This window comes from Abramis brama (genome assembly GCF_963993115.1).
Source record: "Abramis brama genome assembly, chromosome: 6".
In the NCBI taxonomy this organism is placed as follows: Eukaryota; Metazoa; Chordata; class Actinopteri; order Cypriniformes; family Leuciscidae; genus Abramis; species Abramis brama.
The window spans coordinates 25,893,157-25,914,754 of record NC_139968.1 but is presented as its reverse complement, the minus strand read 5'-3'; the positions used below and the strand labels follow the sequence as shown (position 1 = coordinate 25,914,754).

The 21,598-nt window shown below is 35.3% G+C and overlaps 2 protein-coding genes across 2 annotated transcripts in view; both read right to left on the bottom strand.

Moving 5' to 3' along the window:
- Positions 1–8,702, bottom strand: part of gnav1 (guanine nucleotide binding protein (G protein) alpha v1) — a 29,083-nt gene extending 20,381 nt beyond the window's left edge. The window contains exons 1-3 of the mRNA XM_084118500.1: positions 8,263–8,702; positions 7,374–7,465; positions 985–1,137 (exon numbers count right to left, since the gene is read on the bottom strand). Coding sequence (XP_083974626.1) covers positions 985–1,137; positions 7,374–7,465; positions 8,263–8,392 — 375 coding nt within the window. The 5' untranslated portion in view covers positions 8,393–8,702. The remainder of the gene's footprint in view (positions 1–984; positions 1,138–7,373; positions 7,466–8,262) is intronic.
- Positions 8,703–10,867: 2,165 nt separating this feature from the next.
- pcyt2 (phosphate cytidylyltransferase 2, ethanolamine) lies at positions 10,868–20,779 on the bottom strand. Its single transcript, XM_084116270.1, has 13 exons — positions 20,514–20,779; positions 19,174–19,262; positions 18,905–19,066; positions 18,124–18,190; positions 17,938–18,022; positions 17,798–17,839; positions 16,931–17,069; positions 16,706–16,788; positions 16,146–16,223; positions 12,492–12,557; positions 11,387–11,452; positions 11,213–11,301; positions 10,868–11,117 (listed from the first exon to the last, which is right to left on the bottom strand). Exons 1-13 carry the CDS (start codon positions 20,624–20,626, stop codon positions 11,003–11,005), a joined length of 1,194 nt encoding a protein of 397 aa, XP_083972396.1. The 5' UTR covers positions 20,627–20,779; the 3' UTR covers positions 10,868–11,002.
- Between the last annotated feature and the right edge of the window lie 819 nt (positions 20,780–21,598).

The following is a 21,598-nucleotide window of genomic DNA, read 5'->3' as shown; positions in this document are numbered from 1 at the left end:
TTTTGGTAACACTTTACAATAAGGTTCCTTTATTAAACATTAGTTAATGCATTAACTAACATGAACTAACAATGAGCAATACATTTATTACTGTTTTTGTTAATCTTTGTTAATGTTAGTTAATAAAAATAAAGCTGTTCATTGTTTGTTCATGTTAGTTCACAGTGCATTAACTAATGTTAACAAGATTTTAATAAAGTATTAGTAAATGTTGAAATTAACATTAACAAAGATGAACAAATGCTGTATAAGTGCAGTTCATTATTAGTTAATGTTAACTAATGTAGTTAACTAATGAACCTTATTGTAAAGTGTTACCAATGTTTTATAGCGCAAACTATCAAACATCTAAAGCTTAGCATGCTGTTAGCATGCTAATTAAAGCACTGCTGTTAAAATATCAAAACTAGCCGTCTAGATTCGTCAGTTTTTCCATGACTAGCCAACCTTTTGTGATCTATGTCTAGTTAGGGGTTGGCTAAGTAAGGAAATGTAAGGTTAGGGGTTGGAGCAAGGGTTTACAAGCATAAAACATAAGATTTTAACAACTAGAACAAAGTGTGACCCAACACATGCGCATCTTTAGCACTGTTACTAAAGAACAATTGGCCTGATTTGTCTAATTACAGTACGGTGCTCATCACAAGACCCGATGAAGCCCACCATACACCACGGTCATATTTCATATCAAAGCAGACGACCCTCATTGTGCCGTTAAGGTGCATCCGGAACAAGATAATAACTGTTTGAGACAGACGTCTGGAACACACCGGAACCGAGGGAGGATTCTAATAACACACCACTGAATGTCTGTCAGGTTAGTTTGGACTGCATGTTTGCATTCACATCCCTAGTTCTGAAAAGATGCTGCCACCTAGTGGACCCTGTAAGTACTGCAAACAATAAAACAGAAACAATGTTTCTTTACAGTGAGTCTAAATAGCAGTTTAACTGGGGAACTGACATCTAAATGGAAAAACATACATGTATATACACACATAAAAATATTCTTCCACAGTATAATGGAAAGAGTCGAGCGCAGACCTTGTTCTTGCTGTTGGCGAGGTTGATTCGAAGGACGCCCATTCCATGGAGGACAAACTTCATAGAGGTCAGGAGGTTATCCAACACCGCAGGCTGGAACAGTAGATATATGAAAAGAGATGATGATTTATAAGTAAGAACAAAACATGATATTCATACTCTTAGCATATTCATTTTTGAGTTCTTTCTCTTGAGATTGGCAGGCGTCTTTGTCCCTTCGAACGCAAATAACTTGTAAAATGAAAGCATTACCCAAGAACCCTTTCACTGATCTGTGACAGAAACCAGTCACGTTGTGTGTGCATCTAACCAAATACATCCACTTCCTGTCACTGGGACATTTCCTGAATGAATTTCCGCTCAATTAATTTCTGTCCTTATTGTCTCACGTCCACCTGAGTGACAGGAAATGGCCGTTATTGCCGCCAGAAACCGCTGCGTGACGATCTAACGCTCCGCTGCAACTCAATGCGATTGTGCAGTTATGAATCATGGAATGTTGATCATTCCTTTTTGGTCAGAACAATTCACAGAGATGGGTATGATTTGTACAGTTTTTGGATCACCATCATTTCTTTCTTATATTAACAAAATGGCGTGGCAGTCATTACGTTTTTTTACATACATATTGCAACATATTTACTGTATAAGTGAAATAGGATGTTCAAATGAGTATAAAAAACTAAACCATGAAGGACTATAAATAATATACACAATAATAAATAAATGCATATATAAAATACATACAAATATGTAACTAAATAAGATAATCATAATTATTTATTAATTATTTATACTGATTTTAATTAAATATTTTAATATAATAATATAATTTGTTTAATATTAATATTTTAATAGTGATGCACACAACAAATATTAAAATAAAGTAATTAAAACATTTAATTAGTAATTAAAACATACATTTTGTATCACTTATTTATTTATAACATTAGAATTATATAAAATTTGTTTTATTATTTTAATATTTATACACAAATACATATATATATACAAAAATTATTAAAATGAGTTAATACGATTACGATAATTATGATACTTGTTTATTTATATATATAAAAATAATAAATAAATAAAAATTATATATATATATATATATATATATATATATATATATATATATCTATATATATATATATATATAATACTGTTCTTTATTAACATGAAGGATTGTGCACAGTATGACTTCTTTTAAGGGAAATAAGATAAACTATGATTTCATTTTAATTTGACACTACACAAAATCAGTCCACGTGTGTGCCACTCAAAGCCTTTCTCTTTTCACACTTTCAGCGGTCCATTCCACTCGTGTTGTGCTCAAATGCTTCCCCTTTTACCGCCCCTAACTCTCTGGCCAAAGCAAACGCATTCCTGCCCTTTATTGAACAGTTTTTGTTTGCTGGACCATAGATCAGAGGCGCAGAGCATTCCTGGGAAGAGTGAACGCCGAAAAGCCTTTCTGTGTTCATGAAGGGGGTGTGGAAGTTATGTGGTTTGAATATATGATGCACTTATATTGATTTCCTGTTGTTGCAAACACACTAAAAAAAGTGCACTAGAGCGAAGCAGGAGGTAAAGTTCAGGAGTGAATCACACACTTCCATACTATAAAACTATTCTTGTGGAAAAGGATAAGTGCAAAACATCTTACCAGGAGTGTATGTGTGTGTGGTTCAGGTATTCCCTTCGTTATGGGGACATTTTTTTGGTCCCCATGAGGAAAGCAGCTTATAAATCATATTAAATGATGTTTTTTGAAAATGTAAAAACGCAGAAACTTTTCTGAGATGGGTAGGTTTAGGGTTAGGGGATAAAATGTACAGTTTTACAGTACACAAATCATTAAGTCTGTGGAAAGTCCCCATAAAACATGGAAACCATCAATTTTAGGAAGTTTGGATTTGGTAAGTAAATGATTATAGAATGTTAAACTATTCTCGAAATTCTACAATCCACTATTTCTTTTCAAGAATCTACACGACTTTTGAGTTCTAGAACTTTCAGACAAGACAGAACAACAAATTCAAGATCCTGAAGAGGTTATGACTTCCTAAAATTCCAGGCAAGTCATGAGCAAGTCAAAGAACAACACATTCTACAATAACTACATTTGGGTCAAGCCCAAATTCAAGACCACCGACAACGGCACTCCGAAGTCTCATATTACTTCTTGATGTCACGTTTGGAACAGGAGAGTTTACCACTTCATCAAAGAAACAGAGTCAGAGGGAGGTGAAGGAAATGAAAGCATGAAACCCAGCTGCGAGTTGTGTGAAGTCTTGCCATAAAAAGGGTCACCAGATACGCAACACTAATAGCTCTATTGTGTGTATATGTGTGAACATCTGATGTACATGTAATCTTTATTAACGTTTGACAATATACACTACCGTTCAAAAGTTTGGGGTCAGTAATATTTAAATATTTAGTTACTTCAAATGGTAATAACATTTCACAATATAACTGTTTTTAACTGTATTTTTTTTTTTAACAAATAAATGCAGCCTTGGTGGGCAGAAGATAAATATTTTACCAACCCCAAGCTTTTGAATGGTTGTGTTGATTTACTTAAAATGAACATGAAATTGCATTCACAACATATTTTAAGGCAGGTCTAGGGTGAGAAACACAAAAAGAAGAAACAGGAAAGACAACTTGAGGGGAGACCTCAGTGTGGTTCAAGACCGCAGTCACAGTTTAGTATAAGAGCTGAAGAAAGAACAGATTAAGAAAAAGACACTCCTGTGACATTCAGGTCAGGACAAGTCCCAGTTCTTACCTGTGAAACGTCACATTTTCCCTTTCATTTATGATTCACACACACACCACAGGCCACCACACCCTTCCCTGGCCTCTCACTGACAGTCAACAGTCCGCCCTTGCGCGACACTACGTCCAAGTCAACCAAGGCCAGTCTGATTACAGACTGTGCCCGTGTCTGCAAGCTTGTGTACAATGTGAAACTAGCCATAATTATGGGTCTGTACAAATGCATGTGTGCGCAAAAGCATGACCCTTTATGCAACCGTCCAATAAAAACTGGTGAAGCACAAAATGGACTTTTGAACATTATACAGAAGCCTGTGACTGGCCACATACATTTTAAGAGAAAAACACAGGGATGGGAGAGTTCAGCATAACAAAAAAATTACAGATTGGCTTTTAAAAATGAAGCCGTTCATTTGGTCTACATCAAACTTTGCTGGGCCGAATACAGAGCCTTGAGGTATCCCGAACTCAAGACGTGACTCAAACTAGGCTTGTCTATTGTTTACTGCAAAATATGGCTATTGTACGACATCCTTTAGCTTAAGGGTGATGTTTATTTTATATCTAGAACAATGGGAGAAGTTTAATGCTATGTGTACTTACTGTTTTATTCTTCCCTTTCTGCAAACAGATCTAAACCGCTGTTGGGTTCATTCATTAATTACAGTGATGCAAAATACAAAACATTGTTCTTCCAGTCAGAGTTTTATACCACAGTGACTGACCACAAACTATGCAGTGACATGGCTAGTCTAACATTAATCCTATCTAGAGATCTCCATTGGGTCACATACTTCACACTTTGTGTCTTTCAGTTCAATGCCTACCGTACTTTACAGAACTAATGAATGTTATAAGAAATAACTATCAATTTTGCCACACTTAAGGGATTTAGATTTTAAAAAACGGTATGTCTAGATGTTAGTAAAAACCTGCCTTATCACATACAGACAAAGTAAGATAAAATGTTTGAAAAATTACCCGCTACATTACCGCTTCACAATAAGTAGGACAATGACAGTCATCGATCTCCAATTTTTCAACAAAAAAACCCTAAGGAGTGATTTCAGTTTAGAATTCACATGAAACCCTATCCACATAAATGGTAACAGCTAAAGTGTCATTATATGAAATGAGTTCCTTTTACATTTTGAAAATGGAAAGATAATTTTTCCAAGTACATTTTTTAAAGACGGTATAATCGAATGTTTAAAAAGAATGTCTTTAAGTGTCAATAAACTGGTGGAAATTAAAATTCACATGCAGATACAGAATAAATGATCCTGTTAAAAATATATATAATTACTGTATATAGATATATATAATTTAAATATCAAATTGAATATACTTAAAGTATGTTTTACTTAAAAATAATCATACATACAGTATGTATATCATTTTATATCATATGTGCTATTTTTACATAGCATAATTTTAACACAGTTTTTTATAAAGGCCCAAGCTTTTGACTGTGCATTTAATTTTTGTTGTATGACACTGTACAATATATTGCATCATTTACCCACATACCAACACTTTTTGTTTTGTTTAAAGATAATGGAAGTCATGCTGGGAAAGATAGCACGGACGATGAGTCCATCCCAAAAAGGGCGTGTGTGTTGGGGTGAGTGTTTATTTAAAGGGTTTGCTCATGGTTTCCCATTGTTTGATGGTCAATGTTGTCATATCAGCTGACGAAGGCCAATAAAACCGCATCACACAACAAAAATCTGCCACTTACAAAACTTACGTTTTACTAGCAAGCAACTACCATAGTCCTCACTGCAGTTTGTTATTATGCTAATATGTTCTGAGACTCATCCCACTAAAAATCAACATACAAAAAAAGACTAGGTGGTTGCTTGTTGACAAGTCAAATAGTTAACCATCCTGTGCATTTACCTGGAAATAATGGGTGGTTATTGGGGTTTTAAAGTATTCCCTGAGGCTCTTTAAAACCCCATTGGCACATTCTCAGCACATCAATCTAATTCAAGCTCACCGAAAAGTGTCGCTAACACAAACAGACCCTGAGGGAAGGTTTAATGAAGAGAACATGGCACACAAAGTCTCTGTTTAAGTCAAGCTAGCACACATGCGGATCTGCACCTGGCACTTCACAGGAGATACAACGGACAGTTCGTTGATCAGCTGAATTATAAAGCAACTGGAGAAAGATCTGACTAGAAACATGTGCACTAATGCTCAGTTAGCTTGATAAACATCACCGCACAAATATTGGATGGACAAATTCCAGAATTCCAAAGGATCAAAGCTGCTTTTATTAAAAGTAATGAAATACTGAGGGAAGTTTCAGTAAGGTAGCATTCTCTCAAAGACAAGCTAAGAAAAAAAAGTTAGCCGTTTTCTGTGCATTCGACAGTCAGTGTGAACGGTCTCTAAAGTCAACAAACTCACAGCACACCTCTTTAACCTGTCACTCACAAGCTAAGATGTCATACAACAGCCTAAATTTGCAGTAAATTCAGACAAGTCGTGTTTAAGTAACGTTTTGAGTTCAGGATGCCTCAAGGCTCTGTATTCGGCCCAGCAAAGTTTGATATATATAAAGTAATTCTTTATTTTTGCAAGCTGAACTGTAATGTCAATATATAGCCATAAAATAGCCTTTTGTAGCCTAGCACTAATGTTTTTTTTTCTTAATTTCCATTGAATTTTAAACAAAGAATAACAATAGCGTCATATATACAGTACATGATACATCGTGATATAAAATTACTGCCATTCATACTGCCAACCCCTAGCCTAGGGTCTTTTTGGTAAACTGAAGAACTGGATTGAATAACACAACTATTGTTGTTCACAAAGATGACGTTTAGCCCCAAAATTACAGTCAAAGACTGCGGTTTTAGCGATACCAGGGCTGATGAGCATGTTGAGACCACAGCTGGCTGCGATTTACGATGAATGAGCCAATCAGTGTCCGTTCTGTTTCCAAGGCGATACGGCATACGAAGACCGCAGGTTAGTCTAAAGGAGCCAGTGTGGGGCTTTACATTGTTACCATGGTAACACTTGTGAGTGACAGGTCAAAAAATATAGGCTATGCGAAGAGATGGTTGAGTTTAGAGGAAGTGCCCACTGGCTGCCAAACAGATGAAACGGATAGGAAACGGATATATTATAGGGGCAAATTTTAAAGAAAATGTGCACGGAAGTTGACAATTTAACGATTTTTAACTTCACAAACTTTTTTGCGTCATGTTTCCATGTATTTCCTTCCCCCTTTCCTTTTTCTCTATTCCTAACAGAACAAAAAAAAAAAAATGCTGAGGCAAGATCCAGTCTTCCGTTCAACTGAGGTCTTGTTTCACAGTTGAACCAGTGACCCCTTAAACTTTTAATAATCCCTAAACACACACAGAGGCTTGATTTCCCAGATGGCAGCGGAAGTACAGAGAAAACTGACAAAATATAGTACAAATGAGAACAAATGTTAAACTATTGAATACAATAACCCTTTTACAATGGTGGGCATCCAGTGTGTGGAAACAACAAAACATAAAACAAAAATTCCTTACCTTAAAACTGGTTAGTTCTTGTTTGGTGAATCCATGACTGTGGATAATCTTCATCTGTTTGACCAATGTACTTTTCCCACTTTCTGCAGCACCTACATCAAAAAAAGTACCATAAAATGACTAAATAGACATTTAGTTATTACCTGAAACCAAAGAAACATTACATGAACAGTCCTCCAGGATTACATAGATTAGTTGTCTTGTTTGACAGTTCATGAATAAACCCTCTCTGAAGTTCGAACTAACAACCTTTTTCGGTTACTAGCCCAGATGTTTAGTTTGAGCCAACAGCATTTTAGATATGAGCCCAGATCTGAGGTTTGAACACACATCTATTCAGTTACAGTACGGTGTACCTAACCAGATATAGAGTTAGAACCTACAATCTGTCAATTTAAACTCTGATATGGGGTTTTAACATATAATCTTGAAGATTCCAGCCCAGAACTCTGGTACAAAACTCACAAATGTTTAATTTACAGCGCAGAATCAGATCCAAGCTTCAATCAACATCCATTCAGCAACATTTTAGATATCAGCTAAAATTGGAGGTTCAAACACACAACTGTTTAGTTGCCTAGCCATATCTGAAGTTTCAATCTACAACCTGCCAAGATCTAGGGTTTTTGAACAGAGAACATGTCAGTTTTAACTGAGATTTGCTATGTAAACCAATAAACGTCCAACTGCTATCTCATATTTGTTGCTTGAACTCATAAATTCGCAGTTGCCAACCCAGACCTGAAGTTCAAACCCACAACTGTTTAGTAAACTAGTACATTACCCAAAATTACATGTCTAACGTTCAAGTAGCCCCACGTAAACATAAAAATCCATGTTATTTTAACTAAAAGCAACGGGCAGATGAGCAGGACGAGAGCTGTGTTACCCAGCATGAGGATCTTCACCACGTTCATCTCTCTCTTGGCGTACTCGTACAGATCTCGGTCTATCTGCGAGCTGTGGATCTTCGCCTTCTTTCCCTCCTCTGTCACCTCTGAGCCCAGACACAGACCCATATCCAGAGCTCATGTCTTTCCCAAAGAGCTAAAGATCCATCAGAAATCCCAAGACCACGGATGGACTTTACGGATTAAAGTCGCGTAAAAACATCCCGGCGAGATCCCGCGCGCTCTTATCCAAAGTCCCGGTTAACGCGTAAAATGACACCAAAGTCAATTGCGCGTGTTTTTGGAGAGATCGAACTGTATAAAGATCTATTGTATAAGATCTATTGTATAAAGAGAGACAGACTATGACACTGTCGGACAGGAAGAAAGAGGGAAAAAAGTTTCAAATCCGTCTGTTCCCGGTTAGTTTCGTCAGACTGAGCGCTCGTGCGGGATCATTGTGAGAGCTCAACACTGACGCCGCGCAAACACTCCTAATCCACAACACAACCTGCTCATTACGGGTCAGCTAAATGGTGTGTGTCGTCTACACAGCGTCTTTTTGCTTTTTTTGGGGTTGTCCGCGTTCTTTAGGAAGGAAGTGACGTGATGTTTGTGGAACTTTGTCACCTGAGATGGGTTTCGTCCAACGCACGAGCTGACTTGGCAGTCACTGAAATCCATATATAACATTAAATGTAATTCAATTAGATAAAGTAATACATTAATCATTAATAGAACGTTATCAAATAAAAAGGAAATTATTTAAAAACATCAAAAGTAACAAACAAATACAACAAAATATATAGCCTTAAATAAAATATAAGGGTTAATTACACTAAATATAGTTTATTGATTAATATACAACAAAACTAAAACGTATTATAAAAAAACTGAATACATTTTGTATTATGTATCAACCTAAATATTTATAATAAAACTTTGATTAAATGTACAACTATAGCAAGTATTAGTAATTGATGGCAGTTGGGATCTCAAAATTTAGAGAAATTATGTTTTTACTTCACATTGTGTTTATGTACAAAAATCACATACAGTTATCAATAAATATTCATTAGAAAAACAAAACATTCAAAACTATTCTCTAAAAATTGAACAGATGCCACTGTTGATACACTGAAACATGTTTTGATACTTTTTTTATTGTGAAAATAATTGTTTTGATGATTTACAGGTTATGATGGGATTAGTTCCAATAAATTAAAGCTTGTCTGAAGACAATAACACGCCATGAACATTCAGCATCTAACGGTACACTCAGAATTGGTCACTTAACATTTCTGCTCACATCTGTAACGAAGAGACTTTAAATTAGTGTTTTTTTCACAGCAATTCACTGTAAATGTACAGAAAATTTTAAAAACAATGTGCTTTGAAATTCATTAAAAACAGAAAAGGGTGACAAAACCGCACAAAGAGAAAGATTATTTATGTCGCACATTAAAATGAATTAAAGTGTGACAATAAACCATCAATGAATTTTGTATATCACAGCGTCCTGACATCTAAGAATCACCTGAGGTCGGAGAGTCTTTGGTTGTGATTTTGATCACTTCACAACAATTAAAGGTATGAGAAAGAAATTAAAAACAGTAAAAATGCCAGATACAGTATGTGACTGTGAACAGTATATGAAACGATATTAGACAAAACTTCAGGTCTGAATTTTTTTTCACAACACATGCATCAAACTTCTAGTTATGATGAGTCGGGTAAAACAGTACCACTAGATTAAAAGATACCGGGGTAAAGCCTGTCAAAACATACTCAGGTCACATTTTACCGATACCCACACACACATTAGGACCATTAAGAAGATTGCCGAAGATTATTTTGATAAGATCTTTGCAAATTTTTTCATTAGCCAAAATCTCATTACCCCAAATATAGAAATATATATATATATTAGTATAGTATATAGTAAAGTATTTATATATGGTAGTAAATCCTTAATTTATACAAACATTATCATTGTATTACAGCATTTTTATATACATATATATATATATATATATATATATATATATATATATATATATATATATATATATATATATATATATATATATAAAATGAGAATCAATACTGAAAATAATGTGCAAAAAAATAAAACAATAAAATAAAATATTCAGATGTATTATGGTAATGAGATTATGGATGGAAATTATTTGAAATTATAAAAAATAATGTCACAATACAAAAACAATGAATAATCTTTAAACAGGCATTATTTGTTTTTATGCAAAAATATAATTTGATTTTGGGGTAAATGTGACTTGGATATGTTTCCATGAGATTCACCCAAATAAAAATCAAAATTTAAAAGAAAAATCCCCAAATAAACCCAATTAGTCTTACACATACCAACGTAGTCAACACAAAGTGTTCTTTCACAAAGCATTTCTCTGCTCATCTACGGATACGTGCGGATGGATCACTAATTTAATGACACAATCTTCCCATAACCCTCGTAAAACGACGCAAAAGTATTTGCTAAACGTTTCTCAGCGTTCCTACCATTGAGAACGTTTTTCAACCCATTTAATAGGTACTATTAAAACTCATCGCACGCAGTCGTACAACATATAAAAACAGGTCCGTGTTCCACCACGTTCATTTAAATGCGGGCACTGTTTGTAAATAGGCGTTTTATAACAGTCCGGGAGCAATTTTCGTTCTACGTCGAAGCCCTTGATTTGTTCGGTTTGGATAGTTCGGTTAATTCTTCGCGAGAGCCGCCTCGGTCTTCAGCGAATCATCTTTATGCTTCAAAGCCTCGATCATGGCCATCTCTTTCGCTTCCTTCTTCTGGTTCCTGGCCTCAAACTGCAATCTACCGGACAAAAAGAGAGATTGGGCCATTTGCATATGTTCGTACACACTTCAAGCAAGCGATGTTTTCATATTTTGCTTGATTATTTCTCACACCTGTTCTCAATGATTCTCTGCACGATGTCGTCGGTGGTCAGATTGCTGCCGCTGTCTAGGATGCGGAAAATCCCTCTCTTCTTCGGCTCCTGAGAAGAGAGAAACAGGTTAAAAACTGTATTTATGGAGGAGAAGATAATTCAGAGATGATGAATGTTTGAAGACTTTACTCACATCGTAAGGGTCTGTACCGTCGCTGTCGGGAAACACTTCTGTCTTCCCATGACACACCAGATCCACCTACAGCCAGACACATATATAAAAAAAAACAATGTTCAAATTAAAGTGTCTAAAACTAATTAAAGTCGAGTATTAAAAATAAAAACAAAAATGTTTAGTAAAATAGATTAAAAGTTTAGTGCTTTGGAAATCTGGTACTGATAATATATAATGGAAAAAAGGAAACGTATGAACTGAAAAACAACGTATCTGCTTAATATTTTTTTTTAAATGATCATTAGAGCATTACGATTATATCTAAAATTTTGAATTTGGGTACTAAAATGTTTTGATGTAAAAACGAAAAGATGGATATTAGTGCTTTAGAAATTTGGCACTGAATAAATAATGCAAAAAAGGAATCTCAGAAACTGAAAAAAAGAAACTTTTCTGCTTAAAAAAAAAAGAAGATGAGTAGAGCATTACGATTTTATCAAAACTTTAAAAACTCAGGTTTCAAAATATTTTAATGTAGAAAAGACAGATACAAGTTTAGTGCTGAAAAATAATGGGGGAAAAAACAGAAACTGAAAAATAAATGTTATTTTCTGCTTAATTAAAAAAACTTTTTATAATTTTTATAATAAAAAATTATATATATATAAATGCATGTCAATTAACCTACATTTACTAAATAATTAATATGCAGAAAACATCTTATAAATCGATATGGTCACCAATATATTTGGCACCGTTTGTATTATTTGGAAAAATGTCCCAAGCTCTCTGTTGAGTCCTCTAAAGTTAAACTATACTGAGGGGTTCTGGTTAAAGAGGCGAGCAGTAAATCTCTAGATTGTTCCCGGAGAACAACAACACAGAATTGCTGAAATAGTGTTCTGTCACTAAAGCCTCTGAGTTTGGCTGCTGTCCCAGAACAGTACACAACACACACAGCTTTACTCCTCAATATCGTACTGTGTGAATCACACAAACCACGTTCTCTTCACATTCAAAGCCTTTTATTGTGTTATTGTCTGGAAGGGGCTTAAATTGAAACTAGTTTCTTATTCGCCACAATGAATGAACAATGTAAAGTTGCACTGCTTTAGTACTGTACCTTAAAGTGATCCAGAAGATCTTTTCCTACTGCGTACGGAGCCCCGATCACAACCTCTGACACATACTGAACACAAGAGGATCACAAGACAGTTATTCATAGCCTAAACGAACAACTATAAACTCACCTCCAAGTTCTACAGTCAATTCTTCTAGAGCAGAAAGTTCTAAACTGTCTAGGTTCCACATTCTTGAAGTTTTAATTGCTTTAGGTTCTACTTTCTAGAAATTCTCCAATTCAATAGTTCTCCAAGTTCTTATTTCTTGAAGTTGTACATTTACAGAGTTCTCCAAGTTCTAAAGTTCTACACTGCCCAGGTTCCACATTCTTTAAGTTCTACTTTCTAGAAATTCTCCAGGTTTATAAGTTGTAATGTCTTTAGGATTTAAGTTCTCAGAGTTCTCCAAGTTCTAAAGTTCTACACTTCTACCTTAAATTTCTACCTTCTCTAACTTTTCGGGGTTTTTTTTACGTTTCAATTTTTCAGAGTTCTCCAAGCTCACTAATTTCTTTAGTTCTAAGTTCTACATTGTCTAGCTTCTACATTCTCTAACTTTTCATTTCTTTAGGTTTTAAGTTCTCAAGGTTCTCCAAATTCACAAAGTACTCCAGTTCTAGTTTGCCAAGTTCTAAAGTAAGTTCTCTAGATTGTTTAAGGTTCTTTAAGTTATAAACGTTCTACATTCTCAGAGTTCTCCAGTTCTAAGTTCATCAAGTTTCATTGTTCCTTAAAGGCCCCCTGTAGTCAATAATTTTATCCCTTAAAAATCAACTTTGATCACCAAGATTACATATTTCAACGTTTTTTCATGTGAAAATAATTTCTTCATGCCTTAAAATAACTAAAATGTAACTCTACAGCCTTGCTTTGTTTAGTATATGTGGATCCATGAATATGCAAATGAGTCTCCTCCTCCACTCACTCACACCAGCTTAGACTACCTGATCCACTTGACTTTACTCTAGTAAACGCTACACGATGGCTAGGAAATGGAAATATTGATATATGGCTCAATTAAAAGTTTGAACCAGAGACTGATTCTGATCAGAATGGTAATGCGTTTTATGTATCGATCTCTACAACGTCGGACACATAACTGTAATTACTGCGATTAGCCTTTGGCTTGACTACATTATCAAACAGCTAATAATGTGTTGCTAATGTTACACAAACCACGTTCCCGTTCGCCATCTCAGTCTGCCTTCAAAAAAATCAGCATCCTTAGAAAAGCTCGGAACGTCAGTGGAAAAAGTCATATAGTTCTTCATAACATCGTAATATACATAATTCACCTTCTATATTGCTAAATGTTTTATATCAACAGAAAAATATAATGGGATAACCTGACTTCTCAGCAGTTAATGATATGCTAAAGCTCGCATACACATTGATGTGATTGGTTACAACATTTCGATTGGCGATTCCAAACTGCATTTTTGAGACTGTCTTTGGTTCACTGGCGTTTTGAGAAGAAAATACTTAGCAATGGCGTTGACTTATGAATTTGCACATGGTTTGTAGTGTTGTTTTTGGCGGCCTGTTTTAATTTTAGTTTTAGTCTAGTCTTTGTGTCAGGCTGTCATTTTAGTTTTTATTAGTTTTAGTCACATTCATACTCTTTTTAGTCTAGTCAAGTTTTAGTCGACGAAAACTGATGACATTTTAGTCTAGTTTTAGTCAACGAAAACTGATGACATTTTAGTCTAGTTTTAGTCAACGAAAACTGATGACATTTTAGTCTAGTTTTAGTCAATGAAAATTGTATTTTAGTCTCTTTTTAGTAATGCGATTCTATTTAACCCAGTCAATATAGAATTTCAAACAAGGCTATCTTATTATAGGCTATTTAGTAGGCCTATATTTAGGGCTGTGACGGTGGCAGGTTTTTTTACCACCGCGGTAATGGACCAACTACCGGCGGTGGTTGGGGGGTTATTAAAAAAAAAAAACTCGTTTTATATTTCCACACAAAGACGCGTGATACACTCTGCGCTTTGAGAGGGATGTGGGACAAGAGCAGGAAAACACGAAGATATCGATCTCTTTATGATATCTTCGTGTTTTCTACTTGATGTAAATTGGTTTGAAGAGCGAATTTTATCCTCCACAAGGGCGAGATATTTAGGCTGTGTTTGAGATTGCGCTGCCAGAGAAAGTGAAACTAAAAATCACCCACACCGTGTCAAACGCGCTTTACAACTAAACTCGCGCCCAATGTCTAATATAACAAGCACAAACTGTGTTAAAAAGAATTTGACATGCAAGTACAAATGTAGGCTATCTGTCCTACAGCGTTTTTCTACTTTACCACAGTAAAGAATACGAATATAATAGGCCTAATTAAAAGCGAACCAAGAAACGTTTATAATACCTTTAGAAAATGGGTGAGACGTGACGTGAGTGAAGATTTGGGAAAAGAAACAAGAGATTCCATGCAGGGATGAGTCACGATTTTTGGATATTCGATTAGTTTATTTAATTATAAAATATCGAATAGGTTGTGCGATTATATCTACTCTAAAATAAAATCTCCATGTTCTGGCGCTGATGCGGTGACGTGTTCATGTAACAAGAGACGCTGCCAATAACGCACATAACAGCTGTCACAAAGAACCAGCAAAAGTAATGATTATGAATGTGTCAAATATATCAATGAGACATTTTAATAGAATAACTAATGGAGTAATATATGGTTAAATTCGCTGATAATCGGGTGACCAGATCGCAATCCAGAATTTAAAGCCGACAAAGCTATGGGTTCACGCACAACTCTCTCATTCGTCGTGACGTTACATTTCGTCTCGTCTCGTTTTGGTCAACGAAAATGAAGAGACATTTTAGCATAGTTTTTATTTTTTAAACCACATTTAGTCTCGTTTTTATTCGTCAACGATATTGCATTATACATGCATTTTAGTCATCGTCACATGACCATGCATTTACGTCTAGTCTCGTCTCGTTTTCGTCAGGTGATAACGGTTCGTTGACGACAATATTTCGTCATAATTTTCGTTGACGAAAGCAACACTAATGGTTTGTCGCAAAGCATATTAAAAACAACATTAAAAACTTGATTTTCACTGCAGGGGATTCACTGCAAGTACATCCCCTGGGACAGTCTTCAGAAAGGCATGCACGTGTGGTTTGCATTGCTATCGCAGTGTGAGGGAGGTCTGTCTGAAAGCGACGTCATGCTTTAGGTATGCTGTTATGTGCCTGATCCGTGAGAGAATGCGTGCTGTGGATAAATAAGAGGGTTTGTAAACTAGGTTATGTTTGGATTAGCACACGGTGCGAGATTTTTAATGGCCATCTCATAAACATGCAGAACAAATGAACTTTTTTCATTGCTTGTGATATTTGTTCTTTTGACCTTGAGATGTTTCTGCCCAGTTTCTTCCCCCTACACTCTCTTTTTTTGTAATATCACTCCCTCCCTCTAAACACAGCGGCCCATTGTTCTTAAACAAGAGTGTCACTAATACAAAAACAATGTAATAAAATGGAATTGGAGATGGTAAATTCAAGGAATTGACTGGAGGAGTCAGTAATTTATGCAAACCAATAATTTATTAATGGAGGTGGTAAGTTATGCACTCCTTTATGCGAAATGCAAAGAAATGATTGGAGGAGACGTTAAATTATGCACTCACTCTGCAAGCCAGCACACTCAAAGTTCTCTCATGAATATTCATGATGGGGTAGTTCTTCCCTTTGTAGCGGTTCACTTCCTACAAATCAATTATATGAACACACTTAATAAACATGACAATAACAATTACTAAACTTTACATTTATTGCACATCAAAACTGCTATATTTCTCACATAAGTTACAGACAAAATGACAGATCCAATACTGTTAATACTGAACTGGTACTAACCAATAGCAATAAACAATTATAATTTTGTGTCATTTCTGTTTTATAGTAGTAATTACCACAGTTTTATTGTAGTAACCATAACTGTAATGTTTATGGCATTCTGCATTTAGGGAACTTAAACACATTCCACCCGAGGCTATGAAGTTCAAAAACTGTATAAAACAGGTTTGTGAGCGATCCTGTTTCACGTTCGTTTTCTGGTCCAATCAAAATTAGAATTAGAAACAGCTTTCTATATCAAATTTTGTCCTTTTTGTCAAGCACAATGACAGTAGAGAGATCTGTAAACTCTTGTAAAGTGGGTGTGCGTGTTTGTTTTTATGAAACGCACCTGGTCAAAGTGCAGTCCGACAATGACGTAAGGTTTCTCTGCTTGTTTGTACACAGTTTCGAGGAAATCCACATGACCGATGTCTATATGGGTCAGATAATCAAGGCCAATACACAGATTTACAACCAGAGTACCCTTAATCGCTTTCCCCAAATTCTGCTTAAAAACTTTCTGGATGTCTTCAAAAGGTAAGTGTAGAGTGGCATGTGGATTTTAAAAGGATACGGAAAAGGTCGAAAGCTCCGGCCACATATATGATGGTGTCTCCTGGCTGAGGTTCTTTTCCTGAGGCGAACTGGATGATCTTCTGAGAAGTCTGCAGGAACTGAGAGACGCCAGTCCAAGGACTGTGCCCTTTAGGACCCTGAGGAGAACAGAAAAACCAGAAAGTTTCGCATTTACAAATGCCAAGAGATTCAAATTGTATGCCGTTGTATAACAATGTATAGCCGCATATCCACCGCAGGAACTTTCCCGAGGAACTAGTGACTTTGGGGTGGCACTCCAGTGGAACCAGGGTCTAAATGAAGTTCCGGGTAAAAATTTCACCCTCAGAAAGTCCCTGCTTGCGAGGTAGTACTTTTTCAAAGTTCAGGAACTTTCGGGGGTGGGACTTGGGCGCTTAACGTGCTGATTGGTTGAGTTCATGCCGCATTTTGATTTAATGACGCAGCATTTCATTTCAACCACCATTTTTAAAAATCTGTTGCAGTGCATGCAGTCCTACGTCACAAGTCTAATTTGCCTAATTTTCACGATACTTTAGACCGCGGTGGAAACGCAGAAAGCTTTTCCTGGGACAAACTGTTCGAGGTAATTTCAGTGAAAACGCGGCTTATAATGTTATTTTTAATTTATAAACCATATATAAAATTAAGAGCTACATAAAAGAGCAACCCATTAAAGTTTTCCAAGCAAAAATGGAAATAATAATGTAGAAGACTTGATTTTTATCCATCAGGATTTGACTGGATTATGATATGTGCGCTACGATAATATAAATGTACATTATTTAAACGTTTCAGAGGTGGAAAAATTATGAAAATGTTATACAATTATATATTATATCTGAGTATATGCAGATCTACCCACCTTCCCAAAGTTATCCGTGTGGAGCTGGTAGGCCGTGTTATCCTGAAAGAGAGAGAGGGGCGAATATGAATTAGGGACTGACAGAAAGACTTTACATAACGCTTAACAACACACATAAGTAAATGATAAATTTTACGCACAATGTTACTGTGGTGCGCCTTTGTTAACAGGAGCATACGGCCCACTAGGTCTGTCGTAGACACTCCCTGTGTGCGTTTACATTCCCTGTTGACGAAAACGACATTTTTGACAACCGTTACACCCATCCCTGGGTCAAAATTAAGTGGTGTGCCACAGGTGTATGTCCGAGGACCATTAGACTTTACCTATATCGGCCCATTCTCTTCACCTCGTCATAGGTATCCTTCCCGTCCACGGTCAGTGTGATGTCATCTAGCAAAATACATGAAATTATTTCAGATTCAATTCCATTTTGCTTACATTTCAACTATGTTGTGCTTTAAAGGGAGACATTTCAATGTAAAAATCACTATGCCGAGACACTTAAGGCCTGTTTCTCACCAAGGATGATAACTATAAAGTTTTAATTCTTTAAGTACAGGGACGTCCACTTCATGACTATAAAGATAATGACAATGAATAATGTTTTTTTTTCAGCTAATGAACGATAAACATTGACAGCCAATTAGAATTTATCCTGCTTTAAAGAGCGCAAGCATTTAAAGTGGCAAACGACAAAACTAATAGTTTTCTTTTAGTTCAGAACAGGTCTTTAATCACTTGTTAAAAACATGTTGGTTTAGAAATAGTCATGATTAAGACATCACATCCATTAGCATATAAACATATGGCCATATATGTTAATATTATGCCTATTCAGTAATTAGGGCATCATTTACAGTACATACAGAACTCTTAAAGGAACGCAACAAAAATAGGCTGTTCAATTCTAAGAATCAAAGAGTATGTACTGTAAACAAATGATTATCAAAAACTAAATTACTTCCGTTTTTGATGCAAAACAAGTGCTTTTCAAGGAATAAAATTCCACAAAAACTAAATAAATACAATACGGCACCTTAAAAGATTTAAAAATGATTATGGATCACTAGTATGCGTGTCTAAATATCTAAAGTATCCCCTCACCTCCGTGCACACAGAAATCACAGTTGTACTTGTCCAGCGTCTCCAGCGTGGTGACGTACGGCGCCCCTTCCACAATCTCATCCACCCACTTTATGGCCCGTATCATTTTATAACGCTCGGCCTGCGTGAAGACCGGAGGACCCTTGTGCTTGGCTATTTCCTCTGAACGTGAGAAAGAAAATATTTGAACATTTTCTCATATATTCGGGTATTACAGTGTTTATGTAACGTACAAAGCATTGATCTGAAATATGAAGTGTGAAGCATACCGTCTGTATGTACTCCTACTACAAGATAATCTCCCATCGCTTTGGCCTGTCGTAACTGGTTAGAGTGACCGTAGTGCACCATGTCATAGCTGTGGAGACAGATGTGGACTTTAAATACAGAGTTAATGAGGGTCAATAAAACATGACCCGCGTTCAAAGACAGAGAAACCGCAGGTATGTAATAAATAACAGCTCTGCACGCCAAATTAAAGGAGTAACTAGAGACGGTGGGTTATCTAACCAGGACGAGCCCTATCCCCCCATTAATATCATTAACTGGGCCGATGGGATTACATGGGAACATAATCTCCAATTTCATTTCCCATGATCCCTTGCTGGGCACCACTCCTCACACTGGGTTATTTATAACATCAGCTTTATTTCATCACTCATAAACTCATATTTTGGATGAATATATCGTCTTTAAACGTGAAGTGTGTCATTTCTGAGCCTCTGGTGTCACCAAATGAAATTGCAATATTAATGCATTTTATGAACCATTAGCTTTTAGGCATGAGAAACATGTAATATCAATTCTATCTGTAATATTTCTTAGAAATCACTTGACAAGAACACTTTTGAACCTGCACCTGTTAATGTAGTATTATGTATATACTATTAAAGTTTTTTTTCTTAATTAGCTTTTTTTATATGGTCTATTTTACATTTTAGAAATTTTGTAATGTGCTTTTGTCATTTATTACTTTTTAAGGGTTTTTTTTATATAACTTTAATTGTAATTTTAGTACTTCAACTTGCTTATTTTAGTTATTTGCCAAGGCAACATTTCTAATTATTTTAATTTAAGTTTTCCATCTAATATTTATTATTATTTTCAATAACCTAAACATTATTTTCAATAGTTTTAGTTATCAATAACAACACTGTTGAACATATACATAAATATATGGTAATCATTCAGTGCAATATGAAATATCATAGTACATTGCCACCTGACACCACTATACTACGTACTATGTTTGTTTTCACGTGTTCTCTGGTAATACTATGGTATTTTAAAATACAATGTAAAAACAATGAAATAAGTATCATGGAAGAAAAGTACCATGGTAATGGAATGTTTTGGGCATGGCATGTACTTTAGTACCACTGCATTTTTCAAATTACCACAGTAATACAATGTGATACTATAACTGACAGCACCATGGTGCCGATAAGGTACTTTTGTTGGTAATTTAACAACATCATGGTAAATTCATCTCTGTGCTACTATAGATATTCTTATGTTGAATTCTAACATTATAAGACACTGTAAAGATGCTGTAGAGACACATACGCACTTTGTGTTCATTACCGTATGAGTGTGTGATGTCACTCACCAGCCGTCACACCAGACCCGGATCACCCGCTTCCTCTTCTCCGGGCTGTGGCTGGAGGAGCTCGACTCTTCTCGGACCTCCTCCTCATCCGCATGGATTCCGTTCATGATCATGCTTTTAATGCGTATAAACTCCCCGAACAGTCGTTAAAAACGGCTGTTACACTCTGCTTTGAAATGAATGACACCGGCAAAGTCGCTACGCCCTTCCAGACGCCGAGAGAATGTGCGCAACGAAGTGACGCAACGCGCAAACCGCGCCTCCTCACGATGCCCCGCCCCTCCGATTAGGAAGTGACGCCAGGCACAGTGTGCAAAGATATGATAAAAACCATAAACGTAAACATATAAATATATTTTATTTATTTTTCTTCTATTATTTATATGTATTTATATGTCTATGTGATACACTTCCATGATAAAAAAATATGATAATTAAAAATATTAAATTAGTGTTTGAATTTCGTTACACGCTATAAATTACACAAGCAAACAAGTGTTTGCTTATTATATTATCCTGTTTTCACATACAATTTTTAGTTTTTGGGCATAATTTAATTCACTAATAAAATAAATACATGTTTTTCTTAAATATTGGTCTAGCTTTCTTTCTATTTTTGTTTACAGAAATAATCAGATCAACAGCAAATAAATAAATAAATAAATAAATAAACAAATACATACATATTTTTGAAACATTTGAATATAATCTGTGATGTTTCACATTGGGATATTAGCCTATTAATAATAATAATAATAATTATAATACTTTCTAAAAATAATATTTTTTGTTATAACTGTATTTTTGTATAAATATTTGTAATAAACAAAATATTGAAATAAATAAATATTTTGCTAATTTCAGATATGTGACTATTATTTTATTAATGCAAGTGCAAAATATTAAAAATATAAAAATTAATGAATATATAAATGTTTGAATAAACTGCGCAAGATATTATTTGCTTATATTATCCTGTTTTTGAATTGAAGTAATTTACTATTTTTCAAAATCTTTTTTACATCTCAGATCAATTGAAAAAGAGTAGCATTCAAAAATAATGTTGTATATTTCACATTAGGATT

What these genes read in the sequence shown, in the direction of transcription:
- pcyt2 (XM_084116270.1), bottom strand. Translation starts at nt 20,626, where the DNA reads ATGATCATGAACGGAATCCATGCGGATGAGGAGGAGGTCCGAGAAGAG. An exon ending in AAGAGAATGGGCCGATATAG is followed by an intron (nt 18,023 to 18,123) that starts GTAAAGTCTAAT and finishes TTTCGTCAACAG; the next exon opens with GGAATGTAAACGCACACAGG. An exon ending in TCGGACTGCACTTTGACCAG is followed by an intron (nt 16,224 to 16,705) that starts GTGCGTTTCATA and finishes ATTGATTTGTAG; the next exon opens with GAAGTGAACCGCTACAAAGG.